The 21,500-nt window shown below is 34.3% G+C and overlaps 1 protein-coding gene across 1 annotated transcript in view; it reads right to left on the bottom strand.

Annotated features, from left to right (window-relative positions):
- Positions 1 to 2,556: 2,556 nt before the first annotated feature.
- The window catches only part of LOC150093526 (leucine carboxyl methyltransferase 1-like), a 205,116-nt gene continuing 186,172 nt past the window's right edge, over positions 2,557 to 21,500 (bottom strand). Inside the window, exon 6 of the mRNA XM_090413476.1 lies at positions 2,557 to 4,750. Coding sequence (XP_090269602.1) covers positions 4,627 to 4,750 — 124 coding nt within the window. The 3' untranslated portion in view covers positions 2,557 to 4,626. The remainder of the gene's footprint in view (positions 4,751 to 21,500) is intronic.

Genomic DNA, 21,500 nt, shown 5'->3' with positions numbered 1-21,500 from the left:
CCAGGTGTGTTGTTTAAAAAGCCTGTGATGCTAGTGTGGGATCAATTCAGAGCACATAAAACAGAATCAACCAAGATGCTTCTAAAAGAAATTAATATAGAATTAGCTGTCATTCCTGGAGGCCTTACAAGTCGATTACAATGCTTGGATGGATCTATTAATAAACCATTCAAAAATTTTATGCAGGAAGAGTGGAACAATTGGATGGCAAAGCCAAATCACGATGTTACAGCAACAGGACGTATTAAAAGGCCAACAACTTCAGAAGTATTTATCTGGGTGAAAAATTCATGGGAAGCTGTGAAAGAATAGACGATTATATAAAGTCATTTAAGAAATGCGATGGATGGTACTGAAGATGATGCAGTTTTTGAAGGGTGACAACAATAGTTCAGACAAAAGTAATACGAACGGTGACATTAACGAGACGAGTGATAGTACCGAGAGTGAAGATGAACTGAATATTGCTAATAGAAATTATTGTAACAATAAATAAAAATTAAGTAAGAATTTGTAAATATCTTTATATAATAAAATATTTTTTTTTCTAAAAATAGTCTCATAAATTTGGGGTGCGTCTTATCGTCTGAAAAACATGGTAGTTGAGATACTTAATGAGCAGTTCATAAAGGTCTTTCATTCTTGTGAATGGGATATCATGGAGAGTTTGAGAGCAGTTGATGATGGGGAGGAGAAACTGACCGTAAGTGAGCAAGCGGTATATGGGGAATTGAGCAAACTTGATGTTAATAAGGCTGTGAGACTTGACAGTATATCGCCATATATTTTGAAGGACTGTGCCAGGGAGTTGGCATCTGCCTTGACATATTTAATGAGTCTTGCAGTGGGTTGACTTCCAAAGGAGTGGAAGAAGGGCAAATTTGTGTTACTTCGTAAGGGAGGTGAGATGGGGAGGAGAGACTGACTGTAAGTGAGCAAGAGGTATATGAGGAATTGAGCAAACTTGATGCTAATAAGGCTGTGAGACTTGACAGTATATCGCCATATATTTTGAAGGATTGTGCCAGGGAGTTGGCATCTGCCTTTCGTAACTTTCAGGGATGGCTCTTTGTCCTAGCTCCTTTCCCATTCTACCAAACAAAAGAACTCCCCAGTTTCAACCCTGTAACTACCTCTCAACAGTTTAAAAGTCTCAATCATATCACCTCTCCTTCGTCTATCTACCAAAAACTATCCACATTCTCTCAGCCTATCCTCATAACTCACATTGTACAGTCCTGATAACATCTTTGTTAATTGCTTCTGTACTCTTTTCATCGTTAATTTATCTCCTTCCAGAAATCCAAATGATTTTATATTAATAGCAAGTGACTTAAATGCAAGAATAATTAATGAATCATTACCATCTGCAGTGGGAAATTGCAGAAAAAAATTGCCTTAATGACAATGGAAAAAGATCAATAGAATTTGCATCTTACAACTTAAGAATGGTGAATAATGTTTTTAGACATAAATATGTCTCAAAAAATTAACATGGGCAGCTAGAGATCAAAAATTAATAACTGAGTAGTTCATAGCCAATAATAAACTAGCAAAATTAATAAATAATGTAAGTGTTTACAGAGATTACAATAATGATTCAGATCATCATTTAGTAATTGAAAATATAACAATACCACCAACTGAGTAAAGAAAAAAAAGAATACATCTCAAGAAAACATAAATACTTAAAGGCAATAGAATGGAAAGAAGTGATATGGAAAAATATGACACTAATTATACAGTAGTTAAAGCATTTGAAAAAAAAAAGTCTAGGGGAAAACATCTTACATGAAAAGAAGTGAAATTCAATATAATTCAAACTTTTTACAGGACTTAAGAAAAATCAGAAATTTTTGAAGTGTATTTAGCACCACCAAAGTTGGTGAAAGTAATTTAAACACAAAAAGAATTAGGTAAACCTAACTGAAAAGCACCTAGCTTATCATCCACGTTGCTCTGATTAAATAAAATATTTTGTGGTAAAGAATTATCATTAGTGAAACTCTCATAGCAAAAACAAACTTCCATCCATGGTACTAATGTACTATAGGTTGACCAACCAACCTCTCATGTATGAGCCCAACATTTTAAAAAGCCTAATAGTTATGAAATATTTGAATGGAAGAACTGCAAGAAAAAAAAAGCTTTTCATATACTTTCAATTATACAGTATTATTATTCAGCACAGTTAAATAGTATGCTCTTTTTTAAATGTGTTACCTAATTTCAAAGGTATTTCATAGCAAAAATACTATGCTTTCATATGCTTAAGCAAGACTCTACATATTACTAATTATGAAATATTTATCAAAATGACAATAGTAATGATGGCAATTAGAATTATCAAAATCTTCAACAAGAGCTAGTATTATCTTGTAATAACTTACTCAATTCACAATAAGTTAACAGGAATGATAAACTGACTAATAAATTTGTATGTACATGTACTATACTGTGAACACAAAATTTATACATCCCAAAAAAAAAATTATGAAAATTACGCATACCAAATTTCAATAAAATACACATACTAAATAACCAAACCACAAAAAAAAAAACAAAAAAAAAACAATTTTATTTTGCCCTCAAATGAATCTATCAAGTTTCCTTAAATTAGATAAAGGGCTTCTAAATTCTTTTCTCATGGTACATTACATATAATTTTGTGAATCTTCACACAATAACCAATATTTTCTTGTTTTCAAAGAAATGATAATTTACAATATATTCTTATATAAACACAGCTAAGAAAATGTATTTTCATTATGCACAAATAAAACAGGACTTTTTTTAAGAAAGTCTTTAAATGTCACTGACCATCATAAAAAGATTATTTATACATATTCAGCAAAATCTAACAGATGTCAAAACTGGGTGATAAATAACATTAGCATGCCGTATAAAGCCATCTATAATTCATTTTAATAATATTCCTGCAACTGTAGACAAAATCAATGATTCATGAAAATGAAATCACTAAAAATATTTAAACCAAGCATATTCTTGAAAAGAAAATATTCTTTAAATTCAAAGACAGAAATAATCTAGTATATGACTGTGTAATAAATATTGCTATACTACACTGTTTTAATATTGCTCTTTTTCCTGTATTTTTAAAAGTATCATTCTACACAGAGAAATAAACACTATCAATATTGTAGTTAATTCATCTATTTACAGTCTTATCTTTAATAACATATATCTCTGAACATTCGTGGGTTCATTAAATAAAATGTCAAGATGTATTGAGATAAAGAGGGAGAGAAAGAGCAAGAGGAAAAAAAAATTCTTACACTATGGAGTCATTCCCGAATAGGCAAGTTACTTTTAGTATACACCCACATGAACTCATTCATTTTACGGATGAAAATTGGCAGTTATGCAAAATGCAAGCAGAAGTGAATATGAAAATGCAATATACAGTGTTTTTTGGTTTCATCTTAAATATACATAAGAAAAACTATTACAAAAGAAATTAAATTCTACTTATTAAAACTACTACTCATCAAAAACATCGCAGCTTATTTTTGCAGCAAACATTTGCTTAAATAAAAAAAAACAATAAATAAGTACAGTTTTCCAACAGCTATGAATTTTGTGCTTAAAATCACAATCATTTTTTTTAAATTAAAATATTCAAAGCATTCAGATATATAAAATATAACTTATAATCTAAGGATATTAACATATATCAAATGTTTTGGAAACAAGCCCTTCAAACAAATACTTTAAAAATAAGAAAGATGTAAATCAAACTAGCTATTCAGAATAACTTTTAAGTCTTCATGGCAACTAATTTATTTACAAAGAGTAAAAAACATGAGCACCTGTTCTGTTTATGTATTGTACTTAAGAAATTATGTCATCAGAAATAAATAACATTAAACAAAGTTGCAAGTAAGGACAGCAACACATGACAACTGCTCAAATAAACCAAGTATGAAGCTTAACACTTGATGAAAATTAATATACAGAATATTCCAAATAGGGAATTAATTTCATACAATTCAAAGCTAAATCTATTGTCCATCCATTGACATACATAGATACATATATACATTACTTACACAGAATAGAAAAACAGACATTCCTCACAAAAATGCCAATTAAATAGTTATTTCTGTGCAGGTCACAATATATTTGTCTGTCAAAATATCTCATTATAATATGAACATTTCATTATGGAAATAAATATACCAACAAGCAGAAAATGCATCTATATATAAAACACTAGAGAGCTGCAAATACTAGAAATCAGTACTTAAAGAATGTAACTGCTGTGTTACTAGAGCTTGGAGGTTGACCGCCTTCTTGCTAGTAACATTCCTTAGAGGAAAATCCCAATCAAAAGAGCAATAAAAAGCTAAACCTGATAACATAAATATACATTTAGTCTTAAAGTACAGGCGTCAATTTTGCTCTTAGAAAATTCTCATTTATTTATATAAGTTAAAGACTTTTTGAAGATACAAAAATAAGCAGCCAAACATTATTATAACAACACAAAACATTTGTACACTAAATTATATACGAATATATAAATGCATGCATGCATGCATGCATGCACACATACATGCATATATATAGATATATATATATAAATATATAGAATAATTCACAATACTAAGTGAATTCAATATCAGCAAGCTGAAGTTCTCCTCCACCTTTGTAAGCTATTGTAATGCAATAATGTTGCAAGAGTTGCTGAAGAAGCTCTTTTTCATCCAAAAATTCCAGCCTTTCTATCCTGAAGTAGACAAAAGAAAGCTTATTTTTATCATAATTAAAGCAAGATAAACAAAAATTATATATGGCAGTATTTCATTATTTAAAACTTTAATCAAACTTATTTTACAGAAATGCCAAATCTACTGAAGGTCTCAATACTGTCAGGACTTTATATTATTTCTGAACCTATAGTTCATGTAGCTCCTTTTATAATCTTCAATATAAAGAGATAAGCAAAGCTTTATTTTTACAGAGCACTCTTGAATCAACACATGCTCTTTTACTGCTAATCTTTTTATCATCATAACACTAATTACAGATATTATTATTATTATTCAGGCCTCCATGGAGTCAAAAGACTCATCATAGGAGGTCCTTCCTAAGAACATAAAGTCTATCATACCACTCCTTAAACTCATTGACCGTTCTCGCCATCACCACTCCATCAGGCAATACATTCCACAGCTCAACCAGCCTACACGCAAAGAAACCACTCCTCACCATCTTGCTCACAGTTCCCTTTCGTAACTTCCAGGGATGGCTTCGTCATCACTCCTTCCTGCTGTTCAACCAAGCAAAAGAACTCCCCAGTGTCGACCCTGTAACCACCTCTCAACAGTTTAAAAGTCTCAATCATATCATCACTCCTTCTATCCACCAAACTCTGCAGTCCACATTCCCTCAGCCGATCCTCATAACTATCCTTGTACAGTCCTGAAACCATCTTTGTCATCTGTCTTTGTATCCTTTCCACAGTTAATTTAACCCCTTCAAATCCTGGGGACCAAATCTGAGAACAATAGTCTGAGTGTGGTCTGATCAGAGACTTATACAACGGAATGATCACCCTCTTATCTCTGCAGGTCAGTGTCCTTCTCTTAATTGCAGCAATCCTCTGTGTTACCTTCACCACCTTTGCAATATGTCCCCTAAACTTCAGGTTTCTATCAATCATCAACCCCAGATCTCTTGTCTCCCCTACTTCCTCCAGTATAACTCCTCCCATAGAGTATGCAGCATCCCATCGATGTTTCCCAAACCTCAAGACCTTACATTTTGCTGCATTAAACTGAAATCTCCATTCATTTGCCCATCTATCTAGCTTATTCAAATCCTCTTGCAGGGCTACCACATCTGCACTATTACTAATAATCCTTCCCAGCTTCGCATCATCCACAAACAACTGAATATCCCCTTGCAATGTCATTGATATAAAGGTTAAACAATATAGGTCCTAGTACTGAGCCCTGTGGGACCCCACTTGTAACTCTCCATCTTCTTGAAACTGCTCCACCATACACAACTCTCTGATACCTATCAGACAGCCAATCCTGAATCCAGTTGACCAATCTGATATCCAGACCCATGTGCTGCAACTTAAATATCAGCTTATCATATGGCACCCTGTCAAATGCCTTTGCTAAGTCTAAGAAAATTGCAGTATATGCCTTTCCCTCATCTAATGTTCTTGTAACTTTATTATAAAAGGCTAGCATATTGCTAAAACAAGAGCTCCCTTTCACAAATCCATGTTGACACTCACAGATAACATTACCCTCATCTACCCAATGCTTTCTCCAAGATCTTAACAACTACTGATGACACACAGACTGGCCTATAATTAGACACTTCCAGTCTGTTACCACCCTTATGCAATGGCACTATCTTACCTTCCTTCCATCCCCAGGGCACCTTTGCTGAAGCTACTTTCATTGAAAAGCCAGGTTAAAGGCACTGTCAGTTCCCTAGCACATTCTCTCAAAACTCGTGGTGAAATACCATCCAGTCCCAAAGCTTTACTGACATCTAGAGTACTCAGTATCTGAAACACACTCTCCTCCTGTACCTCTAAACCTCGAACCAGCCCTATCCCTCTAGCATTAAAACTGACTTCTCTAGGATGATATACTCCAATAAAGTGTTCATTGAACAATTCCACTATGTCCTCTGCATCAGTCACTCTATTCCCATTTTTATCCCACAATATCATTCTTCCACAGTCATTTTTCCTCCTACTGGCCAAATAGCTAAAAAATTCGCTAGAATTTTCTTTGGATCTTAGTGCCAATCTCCTCTCATATTCCAGTTTCGCTTTCCTTACCACACACCAGTCACTCTTCTGGCCTGTGTCTTATATTCTGCATGCATCCTCTCTTCACCTGTCTCCTTATATCTCTTCCATAGCCTCTTTTTCACATGCAATTCCTGTTTAATATTGATTGTCATCCACTTTACTCCAAATTGTGTCCTCTTCTTCACTCGTGGTATACAACTTACCATTGCTGCTAACAAATATTCTTTCACAATTTCCCACACACTAATGATATCCCGGCCTTCTAATTCCTCCCTCCATGAAACTTCCCCAAGTTGACGTCTAAGACTATTATAATCACCTGCATTATAATTCCACATAAGTTCCCGTCTCTTTGATACTCCTGCATGTCTATTCATTTTCCAAGTCAAAACCATATGGTCACTCTCTCCAACTGGTGGGAGAGATGTCATCTCAGTTATTATCAACTCTTCTGATGCTATAACCAAATCCAAAACTCTTGAACCTCTTGTTCCCTCTGTTACATGTTGCCTAAGACATTTGTCCCTCAAGAATTCTAGAAATTCCATTCCACTATTGCTACATGCATCTTCCTCTCTCCAATTTATACTACTGTGGTTAAAATCTTCCATAACAATCATTCTTCTTGCACTTCCCAAACTTAGCTGTCTAAACATCTCCTGTTCCCAATCCTCCATGCTCCTGGGTCTGTAGCAACACCCCACTAAATATCCTGTCTTGCCTACCTCTACCTCACACCATATGCTCTCAAAATCATTTGTCTCACTTCCTTTCAAAGCCTCCACTCTTAGAGGACATGGTCATCACTTATCATAAGCAGTACCCCACACCACACTTTCCCCTCCTATCCTGACGAAAAATGCTATACCCATTTTTCTATTCGACTTCTATTCCTGTTACTATATCCCCTTCTGTCAACCACGTCTCAGTGATCCCAATAATTTTTGGCCAGGCTGATGCTATCTGCGCTACCAATTCCTCTCCCTTATTCCGGATGCTCCTAGTCTGTTCCGATCTCATTACCCATTTAATATCTTTTGAGATTTACTCGGCCTTCTCTTCCCAGGTTTATATTTTATTATTTTTTAGGATATTGGATGTTGGTCAGATGACATGTTCTATCAAATTTTGTTTGTAATTGTTTAATTTTTCTTCTATTGATTTTAATTTTAGTTCTTTTAAAATATCTTTGTTTCTTTTTTGGTCTAATAATGTTATTTTGCAGTCTTTTATCATTTGCATTCATGAATCTCATTTCACTCGTATTTATTTATTATTAATAATAACATCTCACCTCCATTGAGTCAGAGACTCATCACGGGAGGTACACACTATCGCACATAATGCTCATCCAACCTTATTTTGTTTGTTTATTGCCCAAATTTTGCTGTCATATAATGTGGGCACTGCTAAAGCATTGTATATTTTCAAGTGTCTCTCTCTGTACAATATTTGGATTGAGTGTTCTGTTTATCACACCTATAATCTGTAAAAATTTTGAGGTTTTTAATTTTATTTCCTTTTCTCCTTCATATGATATTTCACATCCAAGATAACTGAAAGTATTTATCTGTTCCATTATTTTATTATTAATAACTATTTTACTTCTAACTGGAGTTTGTTCACAAAATGGCATGGCACTGATTTAGTTTTATCTATGGATATTTTCATTCCAAACTGTTCTACTATAATGCTTAAATTCTATATTGATCTTTGTAAATTGTCTTCCTTATCTGATATTATTACCTGATCATCTGCAAATAATAGCATATTTATTTTGTTATTCTGGGAAAAATTCTATATCTGGATTGCTTAAGGTGTTCCACTGTATTAATATTTCATTAACCCCCCCAACCGGCACGACATCTATAGACATTCAGCTAAATCTGGATACGAAGCTCTAACACCCATGGAATAACATGGATAAGAAGTGCAATTTGGTCTCATTATTTCATCCACATCAGCCGGTAGGGAGGTTAATATAAATATTGAACAGTGTTGCAGACAGGGCATCCCTGTCTCACTCCTTGGTTTATAGATTATTCTTGTAACGTTTTTTCATTTATTTTTATTTCATTATCTTTGTATACATTTAATATTGCATGTAGTAAAATATTAGGTATATTTATTCTTTGTAATATATCAAACATCTATCTTTTTAGCTTTGTCAAATGCTTTTTCATAACGTATAAACAAAAGATGAGTTTCTAAATTAAATTTTCTTCTTTTTTATATAAGTAGTTTTACACACAAAACTACATCCATGGTAAAGCATCCTTTTCTAAACCCATTTTGACATTCTAATAAAATTTTTTCACTACATATTTTCAATTTTTCATTAAGTATTCTAGTGTATATTTTATAACATGCATTCAATAAACTAATACCTCTGTAATTAGCAGGTTTTGTTGTATCCCCCTTTTTAAATATAGATATTACTATACTTACTCAGGAAAAAGATGGCTAGGTATGTATTAGGTTATAATCCAGTGAGTGACAGAATAATTTCTCTCAGAGTGAATGGACATCCAATGAATATGACTATCATTCAGGTTTATGCACCCACTACAGAGGCATCAGAAGAAGACATTGAAGAATTTTATGGCAAGTTACAAGAAGTGATAGATGCAACACCAAAGTGAGATTTATAGCTATTTATTGGAATGCAAAAGTGGGAGAGACTGAGGAACAAGGAATAACAGGTCGTTTTGGTTTGGTATTCGTAACACTGTAGGGAAGTGACTAGTTGAGTTTTCTGCAGAGAATTCTTTGTTTGTTGCTAACACTTGCTTTAAACAGCACAAAAGAAGATTGTACACATAGATATCACCTGATGGACAATACAGAAATCAAATTGACTAAATACTTGGACAAAGAAGAGGGAGAAGTGCAATTCAGTCTGTGAAGACTTTTCCAGGTGCAGAACTGTGGAACAGACCATGAGTTATTAGTGGCTATGATACATGTGAAATTACGGAAACTGAAAGCAACACAAATGTCAATCAGATATGATCTTGGAAACATACCAACTGAATACAATATTAGTATACAGAACAGATTCAACACACTCAATTTGTGTGAAAGAGAACTAGATGAATTGTGAGAAGAGATTAAAGATATAATTAAAACAGAAGCAAAAAAGAATATTCCAACAGTTTGTAAGAAGAAAAAGAAGTTTAAATGACTGTCAGAAGATGCCTTCAAAACTGCTCAGGAAAGGAGGAAAATGAAGGCCATAGCAAATTTGCAGGAAGTACAGCATTTGAATGCAGAGTTTCAACAACAAGCCAGAAGAGACAAGGAAAAATACTTTAACCAGGAATGCCAACAAATAGAAGACCAAAACAAGAAAGGAAAAACAAGAGATCTTTTCAAAAAGTTCAGTGACAAGGTGACAATATTGAAAAGTAAACACAAAGGATATCATACAGAAATGCAGACATCAAAGAAAGATGGAAGGAGTATACAGAAGCCCTTTAGAGAAAGGACTCCAAAATTATTGAAAAATTTGAATAGCAGGATTATACACAAGAGCCAGTACCACTGGAGAGTGAAGTGAGGTGGGCACTGCGACAGCTATCCAGTAAGAAAGCACCAGGAGGAGATGGAATACCTATTGAGTTGTACAAAGCCCTGGGAGAAAAGGCAGTTAAAATTTTAACAGCTCTATGTCAGTGAATTTGGATGACAACTACATGGAAACTGATTTTTTGACTTTGAAATTTTGAAAATTTTGAATTTGAAACTGACAACTACAAAAAAAAATGGAAATTGATTTTTTCCATTCCACTAGGGAATGGAAAAAATCGGTTTATATACCTTTATTAAAGAAAGGTGATGCAAGAGAGTGCAAAAATTACAGAACTATAAGCACTGATTTCTCATGCAAGTAAAGTCTTACTTAAGATCATTCAGAAAAGACTGGAACCATTCATGAAGAGAGAAATGCCAGATGAATAGGCAGGTTTTCAAAAAGGCAGAGGAACAAGAGATCAAATCGCTAATGTCAGATGGATAATAGAAAGAGCACAGGAATATCAAAATAATGTCTACCTTTGTTTCCTTGACTATAGCAAGGCTTTTGATTCTGTAGATCATGTGAAACTGTGGAATGTGTTAAGAACAATAGGAGTACCAGAGCATTTCATTATCCTTCTGAGGAATCTTTATTATGAACAAGAAGCTACTGTCCGAACAGATCTTGGAGAAACTGAGTATTTCAATATAAGTAAAGTGGTGCGACAAGGATGTATTTTATCTTTGTACCTGTTTAACTTGTACAGCAAATACATTTTAAGAATGGCAGGGCTGGTGGAGTCTTCAGCTGGAATTAAAATTGGTGGAAGAAATATTAATAATTTGAGGTATGCAGACAATACCACCTTGCTAGCAGAATGCAAAGAAGATTTTGAGTAACTTATTATGAAAGTTAAAGAAGAAAGTGCTAAAAATGGTCTTAAACATAACCTCAAAAAGATAAAAGTTATGGCAACATGTGAACTTAATAATTTTGAAGTAGATAGGGAGAAAATGGAAGCAGTTAACAATTTTATGCTCCTAGGATCCCGAATTGATAAAAATTGTTATTGTACTGAAGAAGTTAGAAGATTATTACTCGGAAAGAAAGCAATGACAAATTTAAGCAAGATCTTTAAAGATAAAGATATTAGCCTCACAACAAAAATCAGAATCGTGAAAGCAATGGTATTTCCTGTGGTACTGTATGGATGTGAAAGTTGGACCCTGAGAATGAGTGAAAGAAAGATAGATGCATTTGAATTATGGGTTTGGAGACACTAAGAATACCATGGACTGCAAAGCAAACCAATAAATCAGTGATAGAGACAGAATAAAGCCAGACTGCTCCCTCGAAGCTATGATTATAAAGCAAAAATTGTCATCCTTCGGATATATTATGTGAGCAAATGACAGTCTGGAGAAGATGATGACACTTGCTAAAATTGATTGAAGCAGGAGAAGAGGAAGACCAAGAATCAGATGGGTGGATGGAGTTAAAGAAGCAACTGGAATGTGCTTGGAAATTCTGAAAGATATGGCCAGGGACAGATCTGTTCATAGAATCACCAGGAGTCGAAAATGACTTGATGGAGCATAACAACAATACTACATTACTATACATAACAACAACATTACTATACTTGTATTCCATTCTATTGGTATTTGTCCATTTATATATATATATATGGGGTGTGAAAATTTAATTCCTGGAATGGTCACATGTCGCCCATGTGGTGATTTGGTTGGAGCCACATGAGTAATTGTCTTTCTACATGTTTTAATTAATGCGTGAGTAAACCTGAAGCCGATAGAACCATTTGTTAATTAGCTATTGCAAAAAAAAAAAAAAAGAGATCTGTGAGTAAACTTTGGCGTAAAAATATGTGATTGAAATTTGGAGCAGATTGTTAACATCAAATTTTGTGTGAAAATCGACAAAACTGCTACTGAAATGTTGGAGCTGTTGAAAGTGGCATATGGTGTGGATGCTCTGAAAAAGTCAAGTGTCTTTGAGTGGCATAATAGATTCAAAGGCGGGTGAGAAGATGTGAATGACAACCCCAGAAGTGGGCAACCAAAATCAAAAACGATGGAAGCAAATGTGAACAGAGTGTGAGATTTGGTATGGTCTGACAGATGATTAAGTGTGTGATTAATGGCTGATGAATTGCGAATGAGTCGAGAAACCAGTCAGGGTAATTTTAACTGAAGAATTGAGTATGAGAAAGATTTCTGCAAAGTTTGTGCCTCAGATCTTGACGGATGAACAGAAGCAGCAGCATCAAGTTGCAACTGATCTTTCTGCAAATAAGCACATTTTCTAATTACAGGTGAAGAAACCTGGTGCTTCCAGTATGATAATGAAACAAAACGCCAGAGCATGCAGTACCCCCCCCCCCCCCAAGTTCACCACATCTGAAAAAAGTACGCATGTCACGTTCGCAGTTAAAGACCATGCTGGTGTGTTTCTCTGTTCACAAGGGAATAGTCCACTATGAACAGGGACAAACAGTCAACCAACAATGCTATTTAGAGGTGCTGAAAAGATTATGAGATTCTGTTTGGAGAAACAGATGTGAATTGTGGCCTGACAAGTGGATCATCCATTACGACAATGCACCAAACCATAGTGTGTGCATCACAAGAGAGTTTCTAACCAAAAAATCAATTACAAATTAAGTCAAATTAAGATTTCTGGCTGTTTACAAAATTAAAGACTGCGCTAAAAGGATGAAGATTTTCTGACATTGCTGATATCCAGCATAATGTGATAAAGGAACTCAAGAGTATTCCAGAAAAAGAGTTCCAGGAATGTTTCCAAAAATGGGAACACTACCTAAACCAGTGAATAAATGCACAAGGGGACTACTTTGAAGGCAACAGTAGCCACTAATGTATAATTCTGAACACAGGTTTTGTACAGGTGCATTCCAGGAATTAAATTGTCACACCTCATATTGTATTTTAAAATGTTAATAATCTCTGAAGAATCCCTCCCCCCCCCCAGCAAATTTATACAGTTCAGAGTTTATCCCATCTTCTCCTGTTGATTTACCATTTTTTATTTTACCTAGGTTGTCCTTTAAAGACTTGTAAAGTAATCCAAAAATTCTTTTAAATCTATTTTGCAATTTATATTCACAATTTCTTTTATATATGCAGCATTACATATTTCTTTTATATCTTTTATATATTTCTTTTATATATATGTGACAAACAGTGTTTTTGTGCTCTGAAGATGCTGGTTATAATACCAGCGAAATATCAGCATCAAGTTAATAAATCAATTATTTACTTAGTTTCTCTGTTCTATTATACCGTTAAAATAATAAACAACATGTTCGACGAACACATAAGTCTGTCCACACGTTTAAGGATTCTTCACGGAGACGATATCGTACGCAAGACACGACGATATGGTAAGTGGAAGTTGAAATTGGCGCGGCAACTAAACAGGTTAGCCTTCTTAAAGAGGTGCCGAGACACCAAATTAATACCGAACTGTTTTAAAATCAAAAACAAGTTCCACTCGGCCAAAGCCCAACGCATCTATAAACGAGCGAGTGTAGCGCTTTTATGCGAACAAATTAACACCACTCGCCGGGAATTAGCACAAGCAAATACAACCATCAGCGCATTACGAGAATCACTGCATAATATTCTAAATACTGAACTTTGGCAGATCTTAGAGAACATCACCGACGCAACGGCAAAAAAAGAATTCGACAGAGTTAAAAACCGGCACCAAAAGAAGTTCGAAAATCTACAACAACGGAACACCATACAACGACCGCAATTACAACAAGACCTCGTCGTTGTGAATCTATCGTCACTCACCTTAAGCAAAGAAGCCACAACTGCTTTAAGTCGAGGGCACAACTTTGCCATAACTCCCAAGCAAGTTCCAAAAGCCGAAATAATGGCGTCCATCTAACGAGGAATTTACGACCTGCCTCCAACAATAGCTAACAACATACGTTTAGATGTGGCCAACATCCTAATCAAGTCCAAGCCTCCAAAAAGTAATATCCCACATAAGGAATTCATTGCTATAAAAGAGCTACACAACAACAGCCAGATTACCATAACAAAAGCAGACAAAGGAAATGCAACCGTGGTGATGGACACAACTGAATATGAAAACAAAATGCACACACTATTACAAGATCAGTCAACATACAAAATTATAGATCGCAATCCCACCAACACACAAAAGAATAAGGCACGAAAATTATTAAAAAAAGTCACTTCCTGGCCCAAAGACACAGTTAACAAACTCAAACCCTTCCATGTTAGAACACTGAGGATCTATGGATCACCAAAAATTCACAAACCAGGCACACCCCTACGCCCAATTGTGGACAGTATAAATAGTCCCACATACAAACTGGCTAGACATTTAGCAAAGCTACTAGCCACTCTCACTAACAATTCTCCCTCCTTTATCAAAAATTCAGCACACCTAAAAAGCATCTTACAACACCTCACCCTAAAAAGCTCAGACTTAATAGTAAGCTTTGACATCACTTCACTATTCACAAATGTACCACTAATAGAAACCCTCAATCTACTGAAGTCACACTTCCCCCCTGATATATTTGAACTATTCAAATTCACAATACATGCAGGATATTTCACATGGAAAGGGAAAATATACAAACAAATTGATGGGACAGCCATGGGCTCCCCCCTTTCTCCCCCCCCTAGCCAACTTTTACATAGAACACCTGGAAAAACAAGCAATCAATACAGCCACTCTCAAACCAACACTTTGGCTACGCTATGTTGATGATGTGCTTGCCATTTGGCCACATGGCCCTGAGACATTGAAAACATTCTTAGCACATTTAAATAGCCAACACCCAAAAATCCACTTTACTATGGAACCGGAAGCCAACAACTGTCTGCCCTTCCTGGATACACTCATCACACGTCTCCCAGATGGTTCCTTATCATTTTCAGTTTTCAGAAAACCCACACATACAGGCAGATACTTACACAAACAATCACACCATCATCCTTCTCAACAATATGGCATATTAAAAACGCTAACCCATAGAGCGAGAGCAATCTGTTCAAATGACAAGGCTCTTACTGCTGAACTGACTCACTTACGCCACACCTTCTTGGCCAACGGCTACAATCCACAAAAAATAAACAAAATACTAAACACTCCTAAGAAACCCCTCCCACCATCCACCACAGAGAACTACAACAAAACAGTCACCATCCCTTACATTAAAGGCACATCCGAAAAGATCTCAAGAATTCTCATTAAACATAAACTATGCACTACATTCAGACCATGTAGCAAATTAGCCACCCTCATCCGCTCACCCAAGGACAGCATTCCTCCTTTATCACATCCAGGAGTCTACCAAGTACCCTGCTCATGCAATCAAGCCTACTACGGTCAAACAGGAAGAACTGTGAATATCCGCATCAGCGAACATAAACGATACGTCCGGAAATATCATTATGGGAAGTCGGGCCTAGCAGACCATGCTCTGGATACCCCTGCACACAGGATCAACTGGAAAAACACAAAAGTACTACACAGAAACCCATATAAATCAGAGAGATTGTTCTTAGAGGCGACAGAAGCCCTAAAACACACTCCAAATCTCAACAAATATGGCTGTATTAACTTGCCGAAGATCTGGGAGACAGTCATATTAAGGAAAAACTAGCACTTTTCTGGGACTCTAGCAATATATGATAGCGTTTTTTTTTTTTTTTTTTTTCCAGATAGAGGGCGCCAAAATCAGGACTCTAGTCTTTGTGTTGCTGCTACAATTTTGTTAATGTACACCATGTTGTTTTAGTCTCGCGTATTGTGACAAACATTGTTTTTGTGCTCTGAAGATGCTGGTTATAATACCAGCGAAATATCAGCATCAAGTTAATAAATCAATTATTTACTTAGTTTCTGTGTTCTATTATACCGTTAAAATAATAAACAATATATATGCATTCATGTGTTTTAATATTTTATACACATTGAGTCTTATTTTGTATATGTCATTTTCTAGATATGATACAATTTTTCCCAGTTTTGTCTGTCTCTTTCTGGTTTCTCTTTTGGCTATTGCTTATCTTTTTTTATATTCAATTTCATCTTCTTGTTTTTTGGTACTTAACAATCTTTTAAAGGTCAGCTTTTTATTTTCAATTATTATTTTTATTTCATTGTCCCATATATGTCATTTTTTATTTTTATGATATTTTTTCTGTGTTCCTAGACTTGCATATGCTGCTAATGTAATAATTTGGCAACTCGTTTTGACGAGTTGCCAAAGGATGTACCACCTTACCTCAGTCCTGAAGATATTTTCAGGTGCAAACTTTGTTTGCTTACACTTGGATAAAGGATTAAACTAAATTTATTATAGTCTAACCAAGTGCAAAATAAACTTCCAACATCTTTCTCTAAATCCAGAATAATTTAATAATAAGGTGGTACACCAGTTGGCAACTTATATAGGTAAATATGACCTCTCCATTGTTTCTGCCTTAGTATCACCACTCTGGGTCTGCCTCCCACTGACGAGACCTCAATAAAGGTCGAAAATGGTCTGGGTAGTGGCCCTTCCCTTAATGGATGGCAGTATACATGTCCACAAGGAGATGTGCTTTGCATTATGGGAGATACTGAGAAAAGGAGTGATGAGAACTTGGTCCACCTTTGCTACGAGTTGCACCACCTTACCTCAGTCCTGAAGATATTTTCAGGCGCAAACTTTGTTTACTTACACCTGGATAAAGGATTAAACTAAATTTACTTTGTAATTAAATTTTGTTTCTCTAGTTTGTTTATTTTTATTTTTTTAACCAATTTAGCAGAAATCTTAATCTTAATTTTAAGAAAGCCTATAAAGAAATTAACAAACTGACTTTCAAATTTAATAAGAACAGCAAAAACAATGCCATCAAAGATGAAAATGAAAAATTATTAATAGAATCTGAGGATATATTAATGGAATGGAAGAATTATCTTGAAAATCTCTATAATGGGGATGAACTCGATGTTGATATCAGCATAGAAAATCAAATCGAAGATAATCTAGGATCCCCAATAATGCGAGAAGAATTTGATAAAGTACTGTCCGAAATGAGTAAGGGAAAAAGTCCAGGTATAGACAATATTCCTATAGAACTGCTACAAAATCTAGGTGAATGAGACAAAAACCTTACTCTATCAATTAATAGCCTAAATCTATGATAGAGGAGAAATACCAAAGGAGTTTATGAAATCAACCATAATACCAATACCAAAAAAAAAAAAAAGAATAATGCAAACAAATGCAGCCAATTTAGAACAATAGCTTTAATCCCAAATGTTAGCAAAATTCTGCTAAAAATTATTCAAAATAGAATTTATTCAAAAATAGATTGTCTACTGGATGAAGACCAATTTGGATTCAGAAAATAAAGGAACAAGAGAGGCAATACTCTGTTTAAGAACAATAACAGAGAGAAGATAAGACCTTAGTCAAAATACTTACATTTGCTTCCTTGATTTAGAGAAAGCGTTTGATAAAGTAAACCAGCAAATATTCCTTAATTGTCTAACTAATATCGGCATAGATTTGAGGGATAGGAAAATAATTATCAAATTTACAAAACTCAAAATGGACAAATTAAAATCAATGATAAGGAGAAAATAATAAATATAAGGTGTGAAGTAAGACAAGGATGTATACTTTCACCACTTTTATTTAATTTATATATTGAAAAGGCCATTCAGGAAACTGAAGATAAAATAAATAATGGCATAAAGATAAATGGTGAGCAAGTCATGTATATGGGATTTGCTGATGACATAGCCCTTGTAGCAGAAAACAGAAGAATGTTAAAAACAATGCTAGAATTACTAAATAATAACCTTGAAAAATATAAAATGAAAATCAACACAGATAAGACTAAAATCATTGTTACAGGCAAATTCCCGATCAATATGGAGCATATAGACATCAGCAGGAAACAAATAAAACAAGTGAAAAGCTTTAAATATTTAGGAAGCCTAATAACAGAAGATGGCAGAACAAGAGAAGACATAAGATCAAGAATAAACAAGGCAAAAGTCCAATTTTCTAAGATGAAATGCATTTTAACAGGAAATCTCAACCGATAATTGTAAAAAAAATTAGTAAAGACATTGATATGGAGCATTGCACTGTATAGATGTGAAACCTGGATTCTAGGCATAGAAGATGTAAGAAGATTGGAGGCTTTTGAAATGTGGTGCTGAAGCCGCATGAACAAAATAAAATGGACAGAAAAAAAAAAATCAAACGAACAAGTCCTAAGAGAGATAAACAAAACAAGAACTAATTAAATCGATCAAAATTAGAAGGGATAGATGGTTTGGACATATACTTGACATGATGGACTTGTGAAAAGAAGAACTGAAGGCAAAATAGAGGGGAAAAGAAGATGAGGCAGACCAAGGAAAAGCTTTCTTGACCAAGTCAAAGACAGCACGGGTTTGAGGAGTTACCAGGAGGTTAAGAAGAAAGCCAACGACAGAGCGGAATGGAGGAAATTGCTGCTGAGCTACTAGTCCCAAGACTGATGCAACTGATGAAATAGTGATCTGTGTCTATTTCTAATCCTCCTCTAGCATCTAGAAAGAGGTTTGCTGCTTTTTCATTTGCTATTTTATACACCTCTTGCACACCATGTATATTTTTATGTTTGTAGTTGCTTTCCATTTTGTTTACTGTTGGTTCTCCAAATTTTCATATCATATTATTATTAATTTTTTTCATTTCTATTCTGCCGTTAAGATCTCCAGCTATAATTACTGTATTTTTCCATGTATAAGATGAACCACACTTTTTTGAACTCAAAATTAAGAAATCAACAAGAAATCAATACAACACACTCAGTGGGAGGGGGTCCAAACTGTCTCTCTGAAGCTTTATTTCCATGTTCTTTTGCATAATTGATGACTTTTAACTTAAATTTTGAAGAAAATGACAATCATTTTTCATTTTTGGACATTTTTATGGGCTAGTACTCAAAATATTGTTAATGCATTAACTTACCCTGCCAACAAGTTGAGACATATGAATGCTTTCAGAGTTCTGATTGGTTTATTCAGAATTGGCCATTAATGACGATTGGTGGAAGCCTGTTCGCAGAGACAAGGTACCAGCAGTTTCACCACGGCAACCGCGGGTCTCTCCCTCCATGTATAAGACGACCCCCAATTTTTGGTTGAAAATTTTAGAAAAAAGTATCATCTTATACATGGAAAAATATGGTACATTGTTTTATTTAATTTTTCATTTATTCCTTGCAAATGTTTGCAAAAATCATTTTCTTCTTCTTTTCCTTCTTTGGGGGGCATACATTCCAACAACTGTTAAATTTGCTTTATTTAATTTTAATTGCACTTCTATTATTCTTTCAGTCCAGCATTTTAAATAAATTATTTTTTCTTTAATCGATTCCAAATCAATACACCACTAATTATATGATATGATAATTAGCAGTTTCTTTTATTCAGTAAGTTTCTCTTTTGTTTCCATAAGAACTGCAATTTCTATATTTTCTTCATTTAAAATTTTATCTAATTCTTCTTCTTCATGTTTTATGCTTCTAATGTTCCATGTAGCATATTTGACCATGTTTTTCTTTTTCCAAAGTTTCTTAATCTTTTCCAACTTGTGGTCTTTTCCCATGTTTTCTGTCATGTTTGGATTTCATTGAGACTTGAAAGTAATAATATGTGCTTCCCTATGTCAAGTTATTAGCATGACAATAGCTATCCTAGTGAGACTGCCACTTTAAGGCAACTAGGCTTGCCTTTTTTTTTTTTTACTCTAGTAATTTTTTAGTAATCTAAACGAAGTACTCAAAAATATTAATGAAATTATCACACATCAGTTTTACTGCCTATATGGCAATTAAATCTTTAGAAATTGAAGTCAAAATTGTGAATGAATATGATATTAATCATAAGCAAAATAGGGAGATAAAAATTTATTGTAATTTAAAAAAATGTAAAACCTGAAATATAAGTAAGAAAATCTAAGTGTAAAAATATAATGTTAAAAAAAAAAAAAAAAAAAAAAAAAAATCAGTAATGTATTGATGTAATAGGAACATAAAACCTGAAAAAATTAAAAGTGAAGGCGTGTTGAATTCAAAATATGTTAAAAGTCTAAAATCTAAAAACAGTTAGATATGAAAAATGTAAAATGCCTCAGGACTAGGAATATAAAATCTGATAAAAATGTAATAAAAATATGATACAAAAAAGTAAAATAAAGTATAGCTATCAGCAGATTGTGATGAAAAAAGCAGTATGGAAAGAGTAAAAAGTTTTCTTGTTCCCAAACCAAAACCCATGCAATAATTGTGAATGTAATGTTCTCTTCCCATGGACAATGGAACAAGTAACAGGAACAAGAATTTTATAAATACTGACTAACAAATTAAATTTGTCATGCTAAGAGATGATAGTTTGGGAAAAGGAAAATGGATTTCTTGAATTCTTAAGAGATAACTATCTCAGGCAGCACATAAAGGAGGGCACGCAAGGATCGGGAGTTCCAGATCTGATCATTTCATCAGAGGATGTAATTGTGAAAGGGGGTTCCACACTTTCCTCCAGTTGGTGAAAGTGATCATGAAGTAATCACATGTGTTGTGACTAGTCATATGCAGAGGAAAGGATATTTGAGAATTATAAGGCTGTGATTATGACAAGCTTAGGAAACAACTTGCAGCTATAGCATGGAATGAGATGTTGAACAGTAAGGAAATAAATGCTGCTTGGGAACTGATGAAGAAATACACAACAGCATCAACGTGTGAATATTCTGAAGGGCAAAATGTCTCTTCTTCTCATCGTGATTATGACAACCTTAGGAGACAGCGTCGAACTATAACACAGAATGAGAAGTTGAGTGGCAAGGAAATAAATGCGTGGGAACTGACAAAGAAATATATAAAAGCATTAATGTGTGAATGTATTCCGAAGGCCAAAAGGCTGAATAAGGTAGGTGTAAAATGGATGAACGTGCAGCTTAAGCATTAATCTGGAAAAAGAAAGTACTTTGGAGGAAGTACAAGATGAATAATGGTAATAATCAGTCACATGAAGAGTATAAAGAACAAGCCAGGAGATTGAATCAGTTAGTAAGGAAAACAAAAGTAGAGCAAG

This window comes from Typopeltis vanoorti, chromosome 24 (genome assembly GCF_054136105.1).
Source record: "Typopeltis vanoorti isolate ZY-2024b chromosome 24, IOZ_Tvanoo_1.0, whole genome shotgun sequence".
Classification (NCBI taxonomy): Eukaryota; Metazoa; Arthropoda; class Arachnida; order Uropygi; family Thelyphonidae; genus Typopeltis; species Typopeltis vanoorti.
This window is presented reverse-complemented; position numbering and strand designations above follow the sequence as displayed.